General features: G+C 51.3%; 1 protein-coding gene across 2 annotated transcripts in view; it reads left to right on the forward strand.

The window, feature by feature from the left end:
• MDN1 (midasin AAA ATPase 1) overlaps window positions 1–20,835 on the forward strand; it is a 765,271-nt gene that overhangs the window by 499,788 nt on the left and 244,648 nt on the right. For both annotated transcript variants that reach the window (XM_029595415.1, XM_029595414.1), the window contains exon 61: window positions 19,705–20,092. In XM_029595415.1, coding sequence (XP_029451275.1) covers window positions 19,705–20,092 — 388 coding nt within the window. The remainder of the gene's footprint in view (window positions 1–19,704; window positions 20,093–20,835) is intronic.

The raw sequence follows: 20,835 nt of genomic DNA on the forward strand, positions 1-20,835 counted from the left end.
ACCAGTATATTCCTCATTTTATGATATTTTCTGGTGGCTATAGTTCAAGCATAGCAACAAATTCCTTGCACCCTGGTCCCTGTGGATGATGAGATTTCCCCTGCAGGGTTGGCAGCCATACTGGGGCTGTGGGAGCACAGCTGATTAACATTTCCTCTGCTTACTCCCACAGGACAGGAAGGGGTCCCTCTAGCTATGATGTATTGTCTTTTGGCCCTGAATTTTTAAGTTGGTGAGTCAATCCCTAGTGCCCATGCAAAAAATAAAAGAAAAAACAAACTGGAATACAGACTATGGGCAGAGTCCTGCAGACTGGCTATGTATCCACAGGATTGGGAACGTCCCAGTATGTGAGTTAAGAGACAAGGAAGTCTATTTCTTTAAAGGCTTGTGCCTTTTAAAGTCGGTGGGCAGGCACTGATTGACCTTCTATGGCTGTGAATCTAATGCTCCTTCCCTGGAATCCTTCTCTTGGCTTGGACTGTCATGGATAATTCATTAAGTGCATGCAGCCGTTCCTTTCTCTGGTTCAGAAGTAGGTCCAGAGGTCCACTTTAGGATTTATCTCTCCCCTAAGCTCAGACAGGAGGAAAATGTGGTCTTAATCAGGAGTTTGGATGTAGCTGAGGACTCTTCTCCAGGTTTGAGGTATCTGTAGAGGAAGTCAGGTCCTGGGTTGAAGTCTTGGAGGCTGTGGAATACCCTCTAGAAGTGGAGTTCTCCTCAGCCTATTCCTCAAGGAAGGAGCTTTTCATCTTGTATACATATGTGTTGCCAACATTATCGATTGTGAAGGTAAGGAACTGTCTTTACTACTCCTCCGTTGCATAACCCATGGTGTTAGTATTGTTGCAAGAGCTGAACTGAATCTGGTGCAGGAAGCCCAGGCAGAGTTGGGAGAGGATTCCCTGACATTAGAAACGGGAGCAGCATATCTGGCAGATGCTGGCTACAGTTTGCTAAGTGCCTCTGGCCACAAGAGAGTTATGTATAATAATGGCGTGGTGGCTTCTCTGGATACACACCTGGTCAATGGACTCTCTCTCTCAGACTAATTTGACTAAGCTGCCCTTTAAGGATTGGTTCTTGTTTGGCGAAGAGCTAGAAAATATGACACAGGCATGAAGCAACTCGAAAGTCTTGAGGCTCATGGAGGAAAGAGAAAAAGCCCTGTTTCTACATTACTTGTCTCTCAGTAATATTGAGACTCTAGGAGATACAAGCCTGTTGGAGTTCTTCAGAACAGAGCTCTAGCCAAATTCCAGTTCTTTTATTCCAAGAAAGGTAAGGATGGAACCACAGGCTCCTGTTCCTCTAGGACAGCAAAATGAGTATTTGAGGTCCCTGTCTCTGGTACTAGAGAGGTGGCCATCTGTCTGGTTTTTGTGGTTTTTTGTTTTTTTTTCAAGATATGGCCCAAATTACAACAGATCAATGTGTTCTGAAAATAATAAATTATTTGCTCATCCTGTTTTTGATGCTGTTTCATTTAATTTGGAGTCCCAAAGAAGGAAGAATCCTTTCGTCCCATCCTAGGCCTGAAGCAGGTCAATGAGTTTTGAAGGTGGCCCACTTCAGGATGGAAACCTTAAGATCTGTATTCATGGTGGTTCAGAAAGGGGAATTTCTGACATTCTTGGACTTAACTGACGCTTATCTTCACATTCCAGCCCAAAAGGATCAGCACTTTCCTTGGCTTGTGGTGCTATGTCACCGTTTTCAGTTTCAGGCTGTCCTTTGGTTTAGCAACAACCCCAAGAACCTTTTCAAAGGTAATGGTGATAGTGGCAATGACACTGTGCAAAGATGGTATTTTGGTTCCCCCTTATCTGGACAATTGGTTGATAAGAGCAAAGTCTTTCAGGAGAGCATTTTGGCATTTCTTACTGGATTTGCAGGTGTCGCTGGAATATCTGGGAGCTCAGTTCGATACGAAGATAGGTTGTATATGTCTATCAGCAAGGAATTCAGAAGTTGTGCAGCCAGAAACAAGCATTAAGGATGGCAAGGAATTGGACACCATGATCCTACCTCAAGACTCTTGGATCCATGGCAGCTTTGAATCTAGTACAGTGGACAAGGGTGCATATGAGTCCTCTTCAAAGGGCCTTAATTTTTTTTTTAATTTACTGTTTTAGTTACCCCCATGCCCACCTCCCTATCCTCCCTCCTGAACATCTCCCACTAACATTTTATCTAATAGAAAATAATCAATACATGAGTAGGAATCATGGGGCGTCAAGTAGAAAATGTAATCTCTTAAATGATTCCTCAACCTCCAGATGTCTTGCAACTCCCAAATATTGATCACACTTTTTAGAAAGCATCTCTGAGAACGAGATACACCGCCAGTACCAGATGAGTTATCCAGAAAAGAGGTAGCAAGTGAGATTAAAATCTCCCCCCCCCCCCCCCCCAAAATAAAACGTGACCCTCTGCCCAGCCATGCAAGGTATCCATTAGAGTCTGAAAGAAGACTCCCTGTTGAGCAGTTGGGGCATATAGGTTCACCAAAGTAAGCAGCTAGATACCTTTAAAATCAAAAACCTACTATTAACATCTCAAAGAACAGATTTCACATCAACAATTAAATTATGAACGAATAAGATCCCCACCCCACAATATTTATTATCATTGGTCACTGGAGCAAAAAAATTGAAGGAGATATCTTTTGGAACCCATGAGATGTTAAAATCTGGCCTTAATGTGCATTTCTTGGCAGAAAATCAATTCGTCCCAGACCTTCTACCTCCTTAAACAACAATTTTTGTTTAATAGGGGAGCTGAGACCCTTAATATTTAAAGACATAATTTTGAGTCCCCATCAGTAAGAAAATGATAAACAGAAATTCAAAAAGACAACCGCCAAATCAGCCTTACAGACACACCCACAGGTGTAACCTGGTGAGCAAGGGCCTTAAATACACAAGGAGATCCTAACCCCGGAAGAAGACCGAACCCACCCACCCCTTCTCCCCTCTTTCCAAATCTTATTCTACACCTCACCCCCACAAGGTGTATAATCTTCCAGAAGGAAGACACCACCAAAAATGGCATTAGCCCCCAAACTCCAACTGAGCTAAAAAAAATTGAAAACTCACTCTGAAAATCACCCTTACTATGATAATCTTACATCCATCCTTCAAAAAGATAGGGATAACCCACCCCAGCAGTGAATAAGAGAGAACTCATAGCATAAGACCTAAGATAAACATCAGGCCAAAACACATGAAATGTCCCTGATAGAGATTACTCATCCAACACTCGCCATTCCAGGTGATAAGTGTGATTCCAGCTGCCTCCTGTGACGCTGACTGGACCCTTGAACTCTCTGCCATTTAGGCTGATCACTCTTTTCCAAACGAGGCCCAGTAGCTGCTGTGGAATCTCTCCTTGGAATAGAGATACAAGCCTTACGCAGCTGCAGCTTCCACTGTTTTCACTTTAGTTGATTGGTCTTTAACAGTAAACTGAAGGCCAAATGGAAAAGTCGATCTGTAACAGATGTCCTCACACTTCAAAATAGTGAGAATGTCCCGAAAAGCTCTGCGTTTACAATTGGTAATCAGAGAGAGAACTTGAAGAATGTCCACCTGATGATCATTCCATGTAATTTGGCCTTTTTTTCCTGGCCATTATGGCCACCTTCTCCTTCAGAGTAAAATCATGAAAGCAGACTGTATCATGAGGGAGGTTGCCTCTGGGCTGGCCAAGGGCTGTTCCCTGTACGTACCAGGATCAGTCCAGACTGCTGGGTTATGCCTCCCCTCCAGCAGATGGAGTCAGAGAGAAAACTGAAAGCACCCCCTAGATATACTGGTGTGCCACCTGCCATCCTTCAGTATTTCCTCTGACTCCAGCAGATTGAGAGGCATAACCTGCGGTCCTGTCTGTCCTGACAAAATTCCTTTCAGGTGTTATCCTTTTCATTTTCTGCCTATACTGTCTAGATCAACTGGTCACAACTAATTTAAAAAAAAAAAAAAAGGTTGTGTTAGGCAGTGTGTGTTCCATTTTTGTTAAGCGCAGCGTTCAGGCAGGCGCTGAGAGCATTGCTCTCGCTCTGGTTCCCGGAATATTGTGTCCCTTTGGTCCTGGGGGAGAGCTTACCGGTGGGCCGGTCACCCTCCCCCCCCCCCCCCGGGGTATTTATTCCAGGTTTGTTTACCTGAAGAGGGCTTTCTTTAAAAAAAAAAAAAAAAAAAGGATATTTCTAAAGAGATTTTTCAGGCCGCGTAAGTCCTGTTGGTTACAGGCAGTATTATCTCTTAAAGCCCTAGCCTGCCGCGCTTCTGTCCGAGTAGACCAGGGACTCCGGAGGGGGTGGCTATTTGTTCACCCGGCGATTTTACTCAGCAATTTGGTGGCGTTCACCCGGCGATTTTTCTCAGTGATTTGGGGGCATTTTTTGTTTTACTTTTTGGCGCGATTTTTTCCTGGGCTGAGGCCACTTACCTTTGGCGCGTTTTTCTTGCATTCTCGGGGATGCCGCGGTCTTCGGCCTGCACGGCCTGTGGTAGGGCGGGGGCACGACTCTCCAGGGAGGGTCTCTGCTCCCGCTGCATTCCCGGTGGCGAGGGACCCTCCCGGGGGCCGAGCGCTGCCCGCAGCGGCACTTTAGCCTCCTCTTCGTCGCGGCAGGGAAGTAGGGCAGCCGCGTGGTCGTCAGCCCCGCCTCCCTGTGAGAGGGAGCCGGCGGCCATCTTGGCCACGCGGCAGCCTGCTGTTTCAGATTCAGAGGAGGAGGATTCCTCTTCTCTTATGCCGCCTGCCTTAAGCCCGCGCAGTGGGTCAGAGCTGGATGCTCCTCGGACCCCCCCCTTCTCAGAAACAACCCGCGGGGAGCTCAAATAAACAGACAGTCCCGTTCTCTTCAAAATTTGTGCTATTAATGCACCAAGCGTTTTTAGAGGCAGAGGCAGGCTGGGAACCGGATGAGCCCCCCTCCCCCCCGCAAAGGTCCCTAAGGTGTCTCCGGTCCCAGGAAAGTCGGGGTCTCACGGCACGGCGGGGGCTTCGGACGGAGCCGGAATTCACCCGTCGGGGGGCCCAGGGGGTCCAGGTGGCCCGGATTTCAGTCAGAGCTCTCCGGAGGGTGCAGGGACAGAGGTCTCGGACGCTCAGGGGTCGCTCGAGGGGGATGACCCCCAGGTTTTGCGCCTCTTTGGAAAGGATGAGCTAAACATTTTAATCCTGCATGTTTTGAAGGAATTAGAAATCCCGGCGCCGCAGCAAGATACGGATACGTCCACAGGGGACTTAGCGATGGCGGGTCTGAGGGCCCCCCACAAACCTTTCCCTTACATCCCAAGGTCATACAGCTTGTATCTAAGGAATGGGAGGTTCCGGAAGCATCCCTGCGTGTTAGCAGGGCAATGAATAAATTATATCCTCTGCCCTCAGATTCTTTGGAAATTTTTAAGGTGCCTTCTGTGGATTCGGCGGTCACTGCTGTGGTTAAGCATACTACCATTCCCGTCACGGGAGGCGTAGCCTTGAAAGATCTCCAAGACAAAGTTGGAGGTTCTCTTGAAGCGTATTTTTGAGATAGCGGCGTTGGGAGTCCGTGCTGCGGCGTGCAGCAGTATGGTGCAGAGAGCCACTCTCTGCTGGGTTCAGCAATTGCTTACTACGCAGGAGCTCCCGCCGGCCGAGGCAGAACAGGCCAATTGTGTAGAAGCAGCAGTCGCTTACACGGCGGACGCCTTGTATGATCTGTTGAGGACTTCGCCCTGTACTATGTCATCGGCGGTTGCGGCTCGGCGTTTACTTTGGCTCCGTCGTTGGTCGGCAGATGCCTCCTCCAAATCGCATCTAGCTTCCTTCCCCTTTAAGGGGAAGTTGTTGTTTGGTGAGGAATTAGATCAACTCATCAAGGACCTGGGGGATAATAAGGTATATAAATTACCGGAGGACAAGCCTCGTCAGTTTTGATCTTTCGGAAATGCGCGGTCCCGGTTCAGGGGACAGCGCCGGTTCCGCACCGGAAGGGGAGGCTCCTTTTCCCAGAAACAACAAGTTCCCAGGTCTCAACCATGGTCTCCTTCCTTTCGAGGCAGGCGGCCGCAGCGAGGGGGATCCTCGCAGCACTTGCCCGCCGGAAAACCTTCGCAATGAAGGCGCGCTGGCCCATTCCTCCCTCCCTCGCATAGGCGGTCGGTTGTCCCTGTTTTGGGAGGAATGGGTCAAGATCACGTCAGATCAGTGGGTCCTCGACGTTGTGCGTTACGGTTACGAGTTGGAATTTGCTCGGCCCCTCCGGGACCTTTTTATGGTGTCTCCTTGCGGTCCTCAGGAAAAGCAACTGATTATAGCCCAAACGGTGAACCACTTACGGACTCTCGGAGCAGTTTTGCCCGTTCCTCCGGACGAGACAAGGACAGGCCGCTATTCCATTTACTTCCTGGTCCCAAAGAAGGAAGGTACGTTCCGGCCAATCTTGGATTTGAAACGGGTAAACAAGGCCTTGCGCGTTCCCCGGTTTCTCATGGAGACTCTAAGGTCTGTTATTGCGGCCGTCCACAAGGGAGAATTCTTGGCTTCTTTGGATCTAGCCGAGGTTCCTGTGGTTCATGGTGATGGGGGAACACTTCCAGTTTTGCGCCCTTCCCTTCGGGTTAGCTACGGCTCCGAGAGTGTTTACCAAGGTTCTGGTGGTAGTCGCAGCTTTTCTGCGCCGTCAAGGTATATTGGTGCATCCATACCTAGACGATTGGCTCATACAGGCGAAGTCGGAGAACGAATGCCGGCGAGCAGTCTGGTCGGTAGTACAACAACTTCAGTCGCTAGGTTGGGTAGTCAACTTTGCCAAGAGCCAGCTCGTTCTGAGTCAGCAGTTGGAATTTTTGGGAGCACGTTTCGATACCTTGGTGGGCAGGGTATTCCTGACACAGCAGAGGATGGAGAACCTAATGTTTCAGGTACGGAACCTACTGCACCTCCCGTTACCTATGGCCTGGGATTATTTACAAGTCATTGGACATATGGTTTCTACTCTGGAGATGGTGCCGTGGGCTTTTGCACATATGCGTCCTTTGCAAAAGGCTCTCCTTTCTCGCTGGGACCAGAGATCCGAGGATTACAGCGTTCAGTTGCCACTGATGGAGCCGGCGCGGTCCAGCTTAGATTGGTGGTTGATCCCAGATCATCTCTTACAGGGAGTGGACCTCGAACCCCCCCCCCCCCCCCGTGGGTTGTAGTGACGACAGATGCCAGTCTGACAGGCTGGGGTGCGGTCTGTCAATCCCGAGCGGTACAAGGAACGTGGACCCCTCGACAGGCTTCTTGGTCCATCAACCGTCTGGAGACCAGGGCGGTACGTCTAGCCTTGCGTCACCTTCTTCCGATGGTACGAGGTCGGGCGGTTCGAGTTCTGTCAGACAACGCAACCGCGGTGGCATACATAAATCGCCAGGGCGGCACGAGAAGTCAGCCGGTGGCAGGCGAGGCGTCCTTGTTGATGACCTGGGCGGAACGTTATCTAACCCGCGTCGCGGCCACTCACATAGCAGGCGTAGACAACGTTCAAGCGGATTATCTAAGTCGTCAGTACTTGGATCCCGGAGAGTGGGAGCTCTCCACCCAGGCAATGAATCTCATCGTCCGGCGGTGGGGGATGCCGCACCTAGACCTGATGGCGACTTGGCAAAATGCCAAGGCAGCGCGTTTCTTCAGCCGGAGACGAGAACACGGATCGGAAGGAGTGGATGCACTAGTGCTTCCGTGGCCGGGTCACATCCTTCTCTATGTGTTTCCTCCCTGGCCCCTAGTAGGCAAGGTGTTGAGGCGCATAGAGTCCCATCGCGGTCCAGTGATTCTAGTGGCTCCCGAGTGGCCAAGAAGACCATGGTTTGCGGATCTAGTCAATCTCGCGAGGGACGGGCCTTTACGTCTGGGCCACCTTCCGAACCTCCTGCGTCAGGGACCGGTATTTTTCGATCTCGCGGATCGCTTTTGTCTGGCGGCTTGGCTTATGAGCGGCGGCAGTTGAGGAACAAAGGCTATTCTGACTCTGTCATTTCCACGTTGCTTCGCGCGCGGAGGCCTTCTAATACGCTTACTTATGCCAGAGTGTGGAAAGTGTTTGACTCCTGGTGCGCTGTCTCGAAAGTTCCGCCACGCAGGGCGTCGGTTGGGGATATCCTTACGTTCCTGCAGGATGGTCTGAAGAAGGATTTGGCGTACAGTTCTCTGAGAGTCCAGATAGCGGCTCTGGGTTGTTTGAGGGGGAAGATTGGAGGATCCTCTCTAGCGTGTCACCCAGATGTTGCAAGATTCCTGCGGGGTGTCCGGAACTTGCGCCCTCCTCTCAGAGCCCCTTGTCCCTCGTGGAGCTTGAACTTGGTTCTCAAGGGCCTCACCGTAGCCCCCTTTGAGCCTCTGCGGCGGGCCTCCTTAAAGGATCTAACACTCAAGACTGTGTTTTTAGTGGCCATCGCATCCGCCCGTCGGGTCTCGGAGCTACAGGCTCTTTCCTGCAGAGAGCCGTTTTTGCGTATTTCAGACTCTGGAGTGTCGTTGCGTACGGTTCCTTCGTTCTTGCCTAAGGTGGTATCGGCTTTTCATGTTAATCAGTCTGTGGAACTGCCATCTTTCTCGGAGATGGAGCTCAAGTCTTCTCAAGGCTTCGAGTTGAAGCGTTTAGATGTTCGTCGAGTGCTCTTGCAATATTTGGAGGTCACTAATGAATTTCGGATGTCAGATCATCTGTTTGTTTTGTGCCAGGGGCCCAGAAAGGGGCTGCAGGCCTCCAAAGCAACTATTGCCCGTTGGTTGAAGATGTCAATCGCATCCACGTACATTGGTTGTGGTAAGTCGGTACCTGAGGGACTCAAGGCCCATTCTCTACGTTCTCAATCGACTTCCTGGGCAGAAAGTCAGATGGTTTCTACCCAGGAGATTTGCAGGGCGGCCACGTGGAAATCGTTGCATACCTTCGCTCGACATTATCGGGTCGATGTTCGTGGGCCATCGGACGATTCCTTTGGCAGCAGTGTCATTCGAGCGGGTCTCTCTGGGTCCCACCCCATTTAAAGCGGCTTGGGTACATCCCAGCAGTCTGGACTGATCCTGGTACGTACAGGGAAAGGAAAATTATGTTCTTACCTGATAATTTTCGTTCCTGTAGTACCAAGGATCAGTCCAGACGCCCGCCCGATATTGTGTGTCAGGGGAGTCCGCTCTAATCCGTTTTTCCTTTCACTGTTTCGCTTTGGACATGGTAAGTACAGATCCATTTCCTTTCATTTTGGAGTTGGTACCTTATTCATAAACGGTTAGTGTTTACGTTGTTTGTTCAGTTTTTACTGCTTGATCTAGACAGTTGCCATAGTTGGCTAAGTGTGCGGAGGAATTATGTTACTTTTCTTCTGCTTTGATATCAATTATACTGAAGGATGGCAGGTGGCACACCAGTATATCTAGGGGGTGCTTTCAGTTTTCTCTCTGACTCCATCTGCTGGAGGGGAGGCATAACCCAGCAGTCTGGACTGATCCTTGGTACTACAGGAACGAAAATTTTCAGGTAAGAACATAATTTTCCTTACATGCTCGAGTTTGATGTCAGGCAGAGGTGCAGCCACATCGTCAGAATCCAAAACTTGGGTGCAAATACTAGTCGCTACCTGAAAACAATCGTCAAAAGCAGGCAGTTCAGGGACACCCCAAAAGCTCAAATTCGACCTCCTGGACCTGTTCTCGAGGTCCTCCATTTGCTCTTCCATCTCCACCAATGAATGTGAAAGGGCTGCCACTTCTTCCTGGCATGATACTGCTTCAGCGGCCTGCTCTTCCACCCACAATTCCACCTCCGCCACGCGATTACAGAAGTCTACAACTTTGTCCCGCAGCTCTGCAAACCTGCTGCTGAACTCGTATTTAATATGCGCCATGTCCTGGCGTATTTCAGCAAACCATTGGTGGAAATCTGCCCATGAGGGTATCCCCTCCGCCTCATCTTCAGGGCAGTTCTAGTCTTCTGCTGCAACGGACTCGTGGGCGGCAGCAGCCACGTCTTCTTCCTTGCTGCAACCGAGGACCTGAGAAACGTCCTGGCTGGCCAAAGAGAACTTCCTCAGATCCATTTTTTTTTTCTGTTGCAACGTAACGAAGATCAAACTGAAATGCTCGCGTATTCGCACTGCCGAAATAAGCAAATTCAGCGTCTGGTTGGTGGCTGATCATAGGGTCGGGAGCTCTGCTATTAGGCTGCCATCTCTGGAGTGATGTCCCTTCCTCTCCCGGGTTGTACTTTCTAAGTGAAATCCACAGTCCCAAGACTTCAGTGAGACTTCTGTTGTCAGAGTCAACAAGAATACAGCTTGCAGCAGTGGCAGGACAGCAGGCACTTGGAACAGGAAATGGATTTGATGATCTCAGCCTGGAACACAGTAATGGATGCCAGTCTATTGAAATGGGGAGGGGCACATTGTCAGGAGCTGTTTGCTTAAGGATGGTGGACTCCTGAGGGAAGTGAGCTAGTTTATTAATTGCTTGGAAACCAAGGCAGTTCGGATGGCTTTCCTAAAATTCACGTCTCAGTTATTGAGGCATGCAATCAGGGTAATGTCCGACAATGCCACAGTGGTAGCATACCGAAATCAAGGGGAAACCCAAAGTCTTTGTGTCACTGGAGATGGACCTGCTTCTTCCTTGGGCCAAAAAGAATTTGCAGGCTTTGTCGGTGTCTCACATAACGGACTTGGACTTTGTTCAGGCGGATTACCTTATTTGCAATGACACAGACCCAGGGAAATGGGCCTTGAAACCAGTTGTCAACAGATGGGGTCTGCTGGAATTGGATCTGATGGCGACCAGAGAGAATGTGAAGATGGGCAGATTTTTCAGCCAAAAGAGATGCTTATTTGTCCCAGATTGATGCCCTAGTTCAGGAGTGGCTGACATGGATTTGTTTTTCCTACTTTGGCCCATGATAGGCAGACTGCTTCAGAGGATTGATGGGCACCCAGGGTTGGTGATACTGGTTATTCCAGATTGGTATTGTCGGCCATGGTATGTGGATTTCCGGCGTCTGCTGTGCATCAGCCCTGTACAAGGAGTTTCTTTGCCAGGGTCTGATATTTCCTGAGGCTCTGAATCAGTTTTGTCCAGCAGTGGTGGCTATTCTCTTGAAGGCTGGAAAATTCTCCTCTTCCTTGGCTTATGTGCAGGTTTGAATATCTTTTTAGGATGGTGCGCTTTGACATTCGTGTTTTCCTCGGAACACACCAGTTCCATTCATTCTGGAATTTTTTGTAGGAAGAACTCCAAGGGCTTGGCTCTTGATACTTTGATAATCTCTTGCTATTGAAGTTATATTCTAGATAAACTATAGCAGGGTTGGCCACCTCTGATACTCGAGAACCACAAACAGGCCAAATTTTCAGGATATCCACATTGAATATGCATGAGAGAGATTTGCATGCATTGCCTCCTTTGTATGCAAATCTCTCTCATTCATACTCATTGTGGGTATCCTGAAAACCTGGCCTGTTGTGGCCTTCAAGGCAAAAGGCAATTAAAATGCACAAAATAAACCACACAAAAAATTGCCTGATTAATTCAAAATAAAGTGAGCACAACATGAGCAGTCATAAGGAAAGCCTTAAAAGGAGTAAACTGCCAAGGACAAAACTAAGTTCAGATCCCAAAGTAGAACCGAAAACTGGAGCGGAGATCAAATATGCTTAACACCCCTCAAGGACAGAGAAAAATCTGTATGAGAAGACGGTAGTAAGAGGGGTTGCCAAAATCTGATCCTTCTAGTTATTTGTTCAGCTTGGTGAATAGCGGAGTTGCATTCGCTTTCTTGTTCACAAAATAAGAGGTCCAGATTTGTACAGTTCCCGCCTTTCTACCAAAAATAGTTTTGGAATTTCATTAAATCAGTTTCCTTGCTTTCATTTAGCAGTCAGGCAGCTTCTGAAGACTGTTTTCCCTGTACGTACCTGGATCAGTCCAGACCGTGGGTTATGTCCCCAATCCAGCAGATGGAGTCAGCCCAAAGCTTTGAGGGGGCGTCACCATAAGTACTAGTACCCCCTCTGCAGGAGTTCAGTATCTTCTGACTCCAGCAGATGCGAGTAGGGGAATCTGGGCTTGGTCCCGATCACCCATAACCCTTTTGTCTTTCCCTGGTTTTGGGGTTTTTATTCTCTGTCTTTTGTTAGCACTTGTATTTTGGATCAAGTTGTCTGTTTAAAAAAAAAAAAAAAAAAAAAGTTAATTGCTTAATTGGAGAGGCGTGGCTTTCTTGTTGTCCCTCGCTGTCTCTCTCTCTCTCCTTTCCCGGCGATAGTGGTCTCCCCGGGGTAAGTTGCTTTTTTTGCTGCTGTTATTTTATTTTCTGTTCAGGTGGACGCGGTTGCCGGTGGGACCGGCCTACCAGCGTCTTCTCCCTCTCCCGCGGCCATTTTGCGGCTCCACGTGGGCTGCAGCGGGGAGCAGGGAGATAGTTGTCGGCGGGTTGTGCGGCCAGGAAGGCCCCCCCGCGGCGCCGTTTTCTTCGTCGGCGGGTAGCGCAGGCCATCCGGGCCCCCCCGCAGCGGCGTTTCATCTCGCGGCCCCCCCCCCCCCCCCCGAGGCCCTGGGTGTTTTTAGCTGCCGGGAACTGGTTCTTCATCGCGATCTCGATGCCGCGGCCGGCGCGTTGCTTGGCCTGCGGCGAGCCTGGATCGCGCGTGTCGAGGGAGGGGATCTGCGCTAGGTGCCTCCCCGGGGGGGAAGGCACGTCTCGGACCCTCACTCATTCTCTCCATATGGCAGCCTTGCCCAGGCGGCGCGGGCCGGCCCCTCCCCCATTCCTGGCGGGAACGGCGGCCATTTTACATGCGCTGCACCCTGAAGGAGCTCAGGCAGCGCTGGGGGATGGGGAAGCCTCAGAGGGCTCCCCCCCGAATTTGCTACCGGAGACGGATCCGGAGGAAGACCCGCAGGGGCAGGGTCACCCGGGGCCCCCACCCGCGGGGGTCCCCCCGCGGAGGCCGGGGTTCTCCCCGGAGTTTATCCGCCTGATGCACACAGCGTACCTGCAGGAGCTGGCTGATCCCGCGGGGCCCCCACCAAAGCAACCGAGACCTTCGGCCCTCCCCACGGCCCCCCCCGCTCCGGCGGGCGTGGGGGCCCCACAGCTCCCCGTACACGCCCGGCTCCCTGTGGCCTCGGGGGGGACTGGGTCGGCCCCAGTTTCCCCTGGGGCGGATCCTGCAGCTTCGGGACAAGGGGACTCTACTTCAGAGGGAGAGGATCCACGCACGCTGCGCCTCTTCCAGCGGGAAGAGCTGGATGACCTAATTCCGCAAATCATTCAGGGGTTGGACCTCGATCCCCCTCCGGACCCGCCAGCTCCCGTTGCGCCCGCGGTCGTCACTTCCTCTAAGAAGGGGGATCCCGTACTGGCAGCCCTTCGTCCGAGGGCTCGGGCTTTTCCCATTCACGATTCGTTCCTGCAACTTCTCACCAGGGAATGGGATGCCCCGGAAGCTGCTCTGAAGGGCACCCGCGCCATGGAGAGGCTGTATCCGCTGCCGGAAGATTTCCTGGATCTCATCAAGGTACCCAGGGTGGACTCCGCGGTGTCGGCGGTCACGAAGCGGACGACCATACCGGTTACGGGTGGAGCGGCGCTAAGAGACACGCAGGATCGCAAGTTGGAAGTTTTCCTCAAGCGGGTCTTTGAGGTTTCCGCAGTGGGGCTGCGGGTGGCAATATGCAGTTCGCTTGCCCAGCGGGCCAGTCTCCTCTGGGTGCAGCTACTGCTTACTTCGCAGGTGTTGCCGCCCGAGGAGGCCGCTCAGGCGGATAGACTGGAAGCGGCGGTGGCATACGGGGCGGACGCCTCCTATGATCTGTTTAGGGTCCTCGCCCGCTCCATGGCCTCGGTGGTGGCGGCACGTCGACTCCTCTGGCTACGCAACTGGGCGGCAGACACGTCCTCCAAATCAAGTCTGGGTTCCCTGCCATTCAGGGGTAAGTTCCTGTTCGGAGAGGATCTGGACCAGATCATCAAATCCCTGGGGGAAAACGCGGTCCATCGCCTGCCGGAAGATAGATATCGATCCACCAGGGCATTCTCGTCCTCCCGGACCAGAGCCAGGGCGCAAAGGCGATACAGGAACTACAGGCCGGCGGCGGCTAGGCCCTCTGCCTCCAGGTCTCAGCCCTGGGCGCGCTCCTTTCGTGGGCGCCGCCCCGCGCGTTCCGCTCCTACGGCGGGACAACCTTCTCCCAAGTCCTCTCAATGATGTTCAGCTCGCCCACTCCGCCGTCCCCAGGATTGGGGGGCGGCTGGCGTTCTTTTACGAGGAGTGGGCGCGGATCACCTCGGACCAGTGGGTACTAGACACCATAGGACACGGCTACGCGTTGGAGTTTGCCCGCGCTCCAAAGGAACGGTTCATCTTCTCTCCCTGCGGCTCGGACGTCAAGCGAAGGGCGGTGCAGTTGACGCTGGACAGATTGTGGGAGATAGGCGCCATTGTGCCCGTACCCTCCGGAGAGGTGGGCTCGGGCCATTATTCCATCTACTTCGTGGTACCGAAGAAGGACGGGTCCTTCCGCCCCATTCTGGACTTGAAGGAGGTCAACAAATCCCTGCGGGTGGTACGGTTCCGCATGGAAACGCTGCGCTCTGTGATCGCAGCGGTACACCGAGGGGAGTTTCTGGCCTCCTTGGACCTGACGGAGGCCTACCTGCACATTCCCATCCGCCGGGAGCATCATCGGCTTCTACGTTTCAAAATCCTGGACCAGCATTTCCAGTTTGTGGCGCTTCCGTTTGGATTGGCAACGGCCCCGCGCACCTTCACCAAGATCATGGTAGTCGTGGCGGCTGCCCTTCGGAAGGAGGGTGTTCTAGTCCACCCCTATCTGGACGATTGGCTCATCAGAGCGAAGTCTTTTCGGCATGGTCAGGCTGCGGTGGCCAGGGTGATAGAGTTTCTGCAGTCCCTGGGATGGGTGGTCAACTTCTCCAAGAGCTCCCTCGTGCCCTCGCAGCGCTTGGACTTCTTGGGGGCGACCTTCGACACCCGTCTGGGCGCGGTTTTCCTACGCCAGGACAAGGCGCAAGCCCTACGGGAGCACATACAGCGGTTCTCTGCATTACCAGCTCCCACTTCCTGGGACTATCTGCAGCTCCTGGGAGTCATGGGTTCCACCATCGACATGGTCCCTTGGGCATTTGCGCACCTCCGACCTCTGCAACGAGCGCTCCTCTCGCGTTGGAAACCTCTTTCGCAGGACTACCAGGTGATTCTCCCGCTGCCCCAGTTTGCCAGGAACAGCTTCTCCTGGTGGATGGTCCCGGAGAATCTGGCTCGCGGCGTGTCCCTCGATCTTCCAAATTGGATAGTGGTAACCACCGACGCCAGTCTCGTAGGCTGGGGAGCAGTCTGCGACCGCAGCGCCACGCAGGGGACGTGGTCCGCGGAGGAGTCGAGGTGGTCCATCAACCGTCTGGAAACCAGAGCGGTCAGGCTGGCGCTCATCCACTTCCTGCCTCTTCTTCGGAATCGGGACGTCAGGATCCTGTCCGACAACGCGACAACGGTGGCCTACATCAACCGACAGGGCGGCACTCGCAGCCCGCAGGTCGCGCTAGAGGCAGCGATGCTAATGCAGTGGGCGGAACGGCATCTGGGCCGTCTGGCGGCCTCGCACATCGCGGGAGTAGACAACGTCCAGGCGGATTTCCTCAGTCGCCAGTTTCTGGATCCCGGAGAGTGGTCCCTCTCCGACGAAGCCATGCAGTTGCTGGTCCGGCGGTGGGGATCCCCCCACCTCGATCTCATGGCGTCCGCCCAGAACACCAAGGCGCCTCGCTTCTTCAGTCGCCGGAGAGAACGGGGGGCGGAGGGCGTGGATGCGCTCGTGCTCCCGTGGCCGACCAATCTGCTACTATACGCTTTTCCTCCTTGGCCGCTGGTGGGACGGCTACTCCGACGAGTAGAAGTTCATCAGGGAACTGTGATCTTCGTCGCGCCAGAGTGGCCAAGACGTCCTTGGTTTGCGGATCTCCTCCACCTGGTAATCGACGGACCCATCCGGCTGGGACATCTTCCTCGCCTCCTACACCAGGGACCGGTATTTTTCGACCAGGCAGAACTCTTCTGTCTTGCGGCCTGGCTTTTGAGAGGCGCCGCCTCCGCCGACGGGGGTACCCGGAGGCGGTAGTGTCAACTCTACTGCGGTCTCGGAAGACCTCGACGTCGGTGGCCTATGTCCGTGTTTGGAAGGTGTTCGAGCTGTGGTGTACCGACCGGAACACAAGACCCACGGAGGCGGCTGTCCCGCAGATTCTCCAGTTCCTACAGGCGGGAGTGGACAAGGGGCTCGCTTACAACTCACTTCGGGTTCAAGTGGCCGCTCTTGGTTCCCTCCTGCGGGGAGGGGGATCTCTGTTACGACATCCGGACATCATCCGTTTTCTCAAGGGTGTCAAGCACTTGCGGCCTCCATTGCGGGATCCTTGTCCATCTTGGAGCCTCAACCTGGTACTACGGTCCATGTCGGGACCTCCGTTTGAACCTCTGAGGAGTGCGACGATCAAGGACCTCACTCTCAAGGCGGTGTTCCTGGTAGCCATATGTTCCGCTCGGCATATTTCGGAGCTGCAGGCTCTGTCCTGTCGAGAGCCTTATCTCCGGTTCTCCGATTCGGGCGTTTCACTTCGTACTGTGCCTTCCTTCCTCCCGAAGGTGGTGTCCGCCTTCCATGTGAATCAGACGGTGGAATTGCCATCTTTCTCTTCATCTGAACCGCGGTCTCTCCGTCTCCTTGACGTCAAGCGTACGCTGCGGTCCTACCTGGAGGCTACGAATGATTTTCGGACTTCGGACCACCTCTTCGTCCTTTGGTCTGGTCCCCGGAAAGGGTCCCAGGCCTCGAAGACGACTATTGCCAGATGGCTGAAGGCCGGCATTGCCGCTTCCTACATCGGGACGGGGCGGACTCCCCCACCCGGTATTGTGGCGCATTCTACATGCTCTCAGGCGGCCTCCTGGGCGGAGAGCCGCTCGGTATCGTCGCAGGAAATCTGTAGAGCGGCCACCTGGAAATCGTTGCACACGTTCTCGAGACACTACAGACTACACCTCGCCTCGTCCGTCCATGGACACTTTGGCGAACAGGTTCTCCGAGCAGGCCTTGCAGGACCCCACCCGGTTTAGGGAAGCTTGGGTACATCCCACGGTCTGGACTGATCCAGGTACGTACAGGGAAAAGAAAATTATTACTTACCTGCTAATTTTCGTTCCTGTAGTACCATGGATCAGTCCAGACGCCCACCGCATATGGGTTCTACTCCTGCTCTGCTGTCTTTCGGGCTGATTCTCCTCAGCTGTTCTTCATGTTACAGTAGTGTCTTCCTGTTGTTGTTTTTCACGTGTGTCCCGTCTTCACTGTTGATGGAGGTTGACACGCTATATTCGTGACCCCCACCCGTTGGTGGGATGGTTCCAGTTTTTCTCTATTTCACTTCAGCGGCTTATTGTTGCCGTCTTGTTTCAACTTGATCCAATTGGGAGTTTTCTGTTTACTCGGGCTCTGATATACTCGATACTGAACTCCTGCAGAGGGGGTACTAGTACTTATGGTGACGCCCCCTCAAAGCTTTGGGCTGACTCCATCTGCTGGATTGGGGACATAACCCACGGTCTGGACTGATCCATGGTACTACAGGAACGAAAATTAGCAGGTAAGTAATAATTTTCTTTTTTTCACCCTTTAGATATGAGGAGACTTTTTTTTTTTTTTTAGATATCTCAAGGTCACTGGCTCCTTCAGGTGATAGTCATCTTTGTTCTTTATGGTTAAATATGGAGAGGTGAAATGTCCTCTAGACCTATGGTGGCATGCTGGATTGAAGAGGTGATTACAACAGATTAATCAGATTCTGGTATTTCTTTGACAAGACAGATATGGGCTCATTCTATGAGAGCACAGGCTGCTTTGTGGGCGTAGTTGCAGCTGGTGCCTCCTTTGGAGATTTGTAAAACGAAAATTTGATTTTCATTGCTGCTTTACAGATCAAATTTTCTATACATTACTGGCTGAATGTCTGCGCTAGAGAGGAAGCCACCATCACTTTGGAGGTTTTGCAAGGGGCTCGGGCAGTGTCCCATGCTGATAGGCAGTAGCTGGGGTACATCTCGAACATCTATACTGGTCTGACTGGATGAAGAGTAAAATGAAAGTATTTACCTGCTAATTTCCTTTCCTTTAATACAGTTGGACCAGTCCAGGACATTTCCTGTGCTGCCAGTATCTTTCAACGTTTTTATACATTCTATGTCTTGCAGAGGATTATTCTTGCAGGTAGGTAAGTAGAGTTGGGAAACCCATTGGATACGTCAGTGCAGGTGAATTATTTCTTGTTCAGTTTGGAAACTTTCTGCTTCCTTGTTCTTCTGGAAGCCCACTGGTTAAAAAAACCCCTAGTAATATGGTTTGATGGTTGATTGTATTAAAATTGTCCACACTTAGCTTGTCACAGGGAAAACTGGCACACTTGTGTCATCACTAATGTATATAAGGGGGTGATATCAGCAAGCCTTTTGATCTCTTATCTGTCTTCATCTGCTGGTTGGCGTGCATAGCCATTCATCTGGAATGATCTGACTGTATTCACGGAAAGGAGATTATTAGGTAAGAAGTCATTTCATTTTTCACTGCAGAGCTACTAACAGGTACATTCCTTTGCATATTTAGTGACAGAGAAGTAGATGCCAGGGAAAACCATGGTAGTAACCAGCATGCATTGGGAAAATATCTTATCTATACCTTGCCTTTTATATAATCGATATTTTGGGGGGGAGGGGATCCCCCCCCCCCCCCAAAAAAAAAGCTGCTTTGACTTATTTTCCTTCTGTGTTGCTGGTTCAAAAGTTGGCCACACATACACACTTCCTGCAGGTCTTTAAAGCAGAACTTGCAGAGGCTCTTAACATAAATGAGCATTTCTGGGACTCCTTTAGGAGCCCTGGTCTCCAGCAGGTTCTAGTGATCACTGCAGAGAAGTTCCTACATTCCCAACCCTTGCCTCCCTCCCCTCCCCTTTGTTAACCAGTCAGCTTCACAAACAGGCTGATACAGTACAGTGTGCTCCGGTGGAGCGCACTGTACTGTATCGACTCATGGGTTGAAAACCGGACGCTCAGTTTTGCCGGTGTCCGGTTTCCAAACCTGTGGCTGTGAGCGGGTTTGAGAAGATGCTGGCAAAATTGAGTGTCTGTTGTCAAACTCGCAGACAGCCGTCGCTCCTGTCAATAAAGAGGCACTAGGGACGCGCTAGTGTCCCTAGCGCCTCTTTTTACCGTGGGTCCTCATTTGAGTACAGAATAGCGTGCACAGGAGAGCGGCCTGTGCGCGCGCCGGGAGAGCGGGCACTCTCCCGCGACTTTTACTGTATCGGCCTGAAAGTGTTGTGGGTCTGGTACCAATCCCCTGTATTGGTGCTGTCTGACAGTGCACTTTTTTTTTTGCTGCTTGAATTTTTATTAAAATTTTCACATGCCACAATTCTTGATGCACTCAGTCTGCTGAAATAAACTTTTGAAATTAATTCCCCACTGTTGTTACACGGAGAAAGACTACCACCCCCTCTCTTCCACTTGTCTAAATAAAAATCCAGGTTTTGAAAGTCAGGGTTGGGAAGTCTTCACCCCCCCCCCCCCATTTGTTTTATTGTGCTGGTTTTATTTCCTCTAGGAGCACAGACTCCAGATTACAAGGGTGGTTGTTGTGCCGGCAGTTAATGGCTCTGAAGGAGGTGGTGCCAGGAAGTCTGCAGGATGAGTATGTGAGTCGCTGTGGCAGTCTCCCTTCCAAGAGCCCTGCTGTTGGTCAGTACATCCGAGTCATACTCATGGAAGAGACTGTACAGGGGAAGCTGCCCGACAACGTCCTCAGCCTCTTGTTGACCTGCTTGCAGCAGTACTCTAGAGAAGGGGATGAAACGGAGAGCCTTTCAGAGCCTGCCCAGAGAGGCTGCCTCTGGGTGAACATGGGCTTGCTGCAGATCCAAGTGTGGCTTCCTCAGACTATGTTTGACCCTGCAGTAAAGAGAGAACACAAGTTGAAGTATGCCAAAGAGGAGGTGAGGCTTAAAGTTGGAAAATCATTTCCAAATAGTCAATTAAAAGATCTCTGTTGCTAGCTGAAAAGATATAAACACAAAGGCAGGATTCATCTTTCGTGGGCCCCGTGGTATTTTGTTTCTTGTAGTTTGTTTTTGTTTTTTTTAATTTATTTAAAAGTTTTATATACCTATGAACGTTGGGAACATCTCATCGGTTCACATTAAACAAAAATCAGCAAACGGCGCTTTACATTGAAGCAAAGAACATGTGTAAATACAGAAATGAAGTTGAGCGGTTTATAAAGATATAGGCATAAACATGAAGAAAGTGTGGGCTAGATATATAACATTTTACAAGGAGTTGTATAGGTTTTGTTGGTCTGCTTTATACATTTTCTCTTTTGATGGCTGCACTGGTATTGAGATGACACTATTCGCATGTCAGACATTTGATTTTACTTTGCTTATTTTACATCCAGTGCCCTTACCAGAGAAGAAGGCAGCAGCTTCAAATAACTGGCCTGCTGTGCGAGAGATTTGTATCATGGTTTTGGCATTAAAGAGTTCTGATGAGGGCCAAGAAACATTGGCATTGACCTCTTTCAAAGCACCATGCTGGGAGTGGGGACATTCTGATGGCAGCTTTAAATACCATAGTGTTCCTGTGCTGAGGAAAGCTCAAACTCCATACTGTGCCGGGATTTGTGTTAGTCTGCAAGAGTCCTGGCATCAACCACCCTTACACTTTTGATATCCCAGAA

This window comes from Rhinatrema bivittatum, chromosome 3, assembly GCF_901001135.1.
Source record: "Rhinatrema bivittatum chromosome 3, aRhiBiv1.1, whole genome shotgun sequence".
NCBI lineage: Eukaryota > Metazoa > Chordata > Amphibia > Gymnophiona > Rhinatrematidae > Rhinatrema > Rhinatrema bivittatum.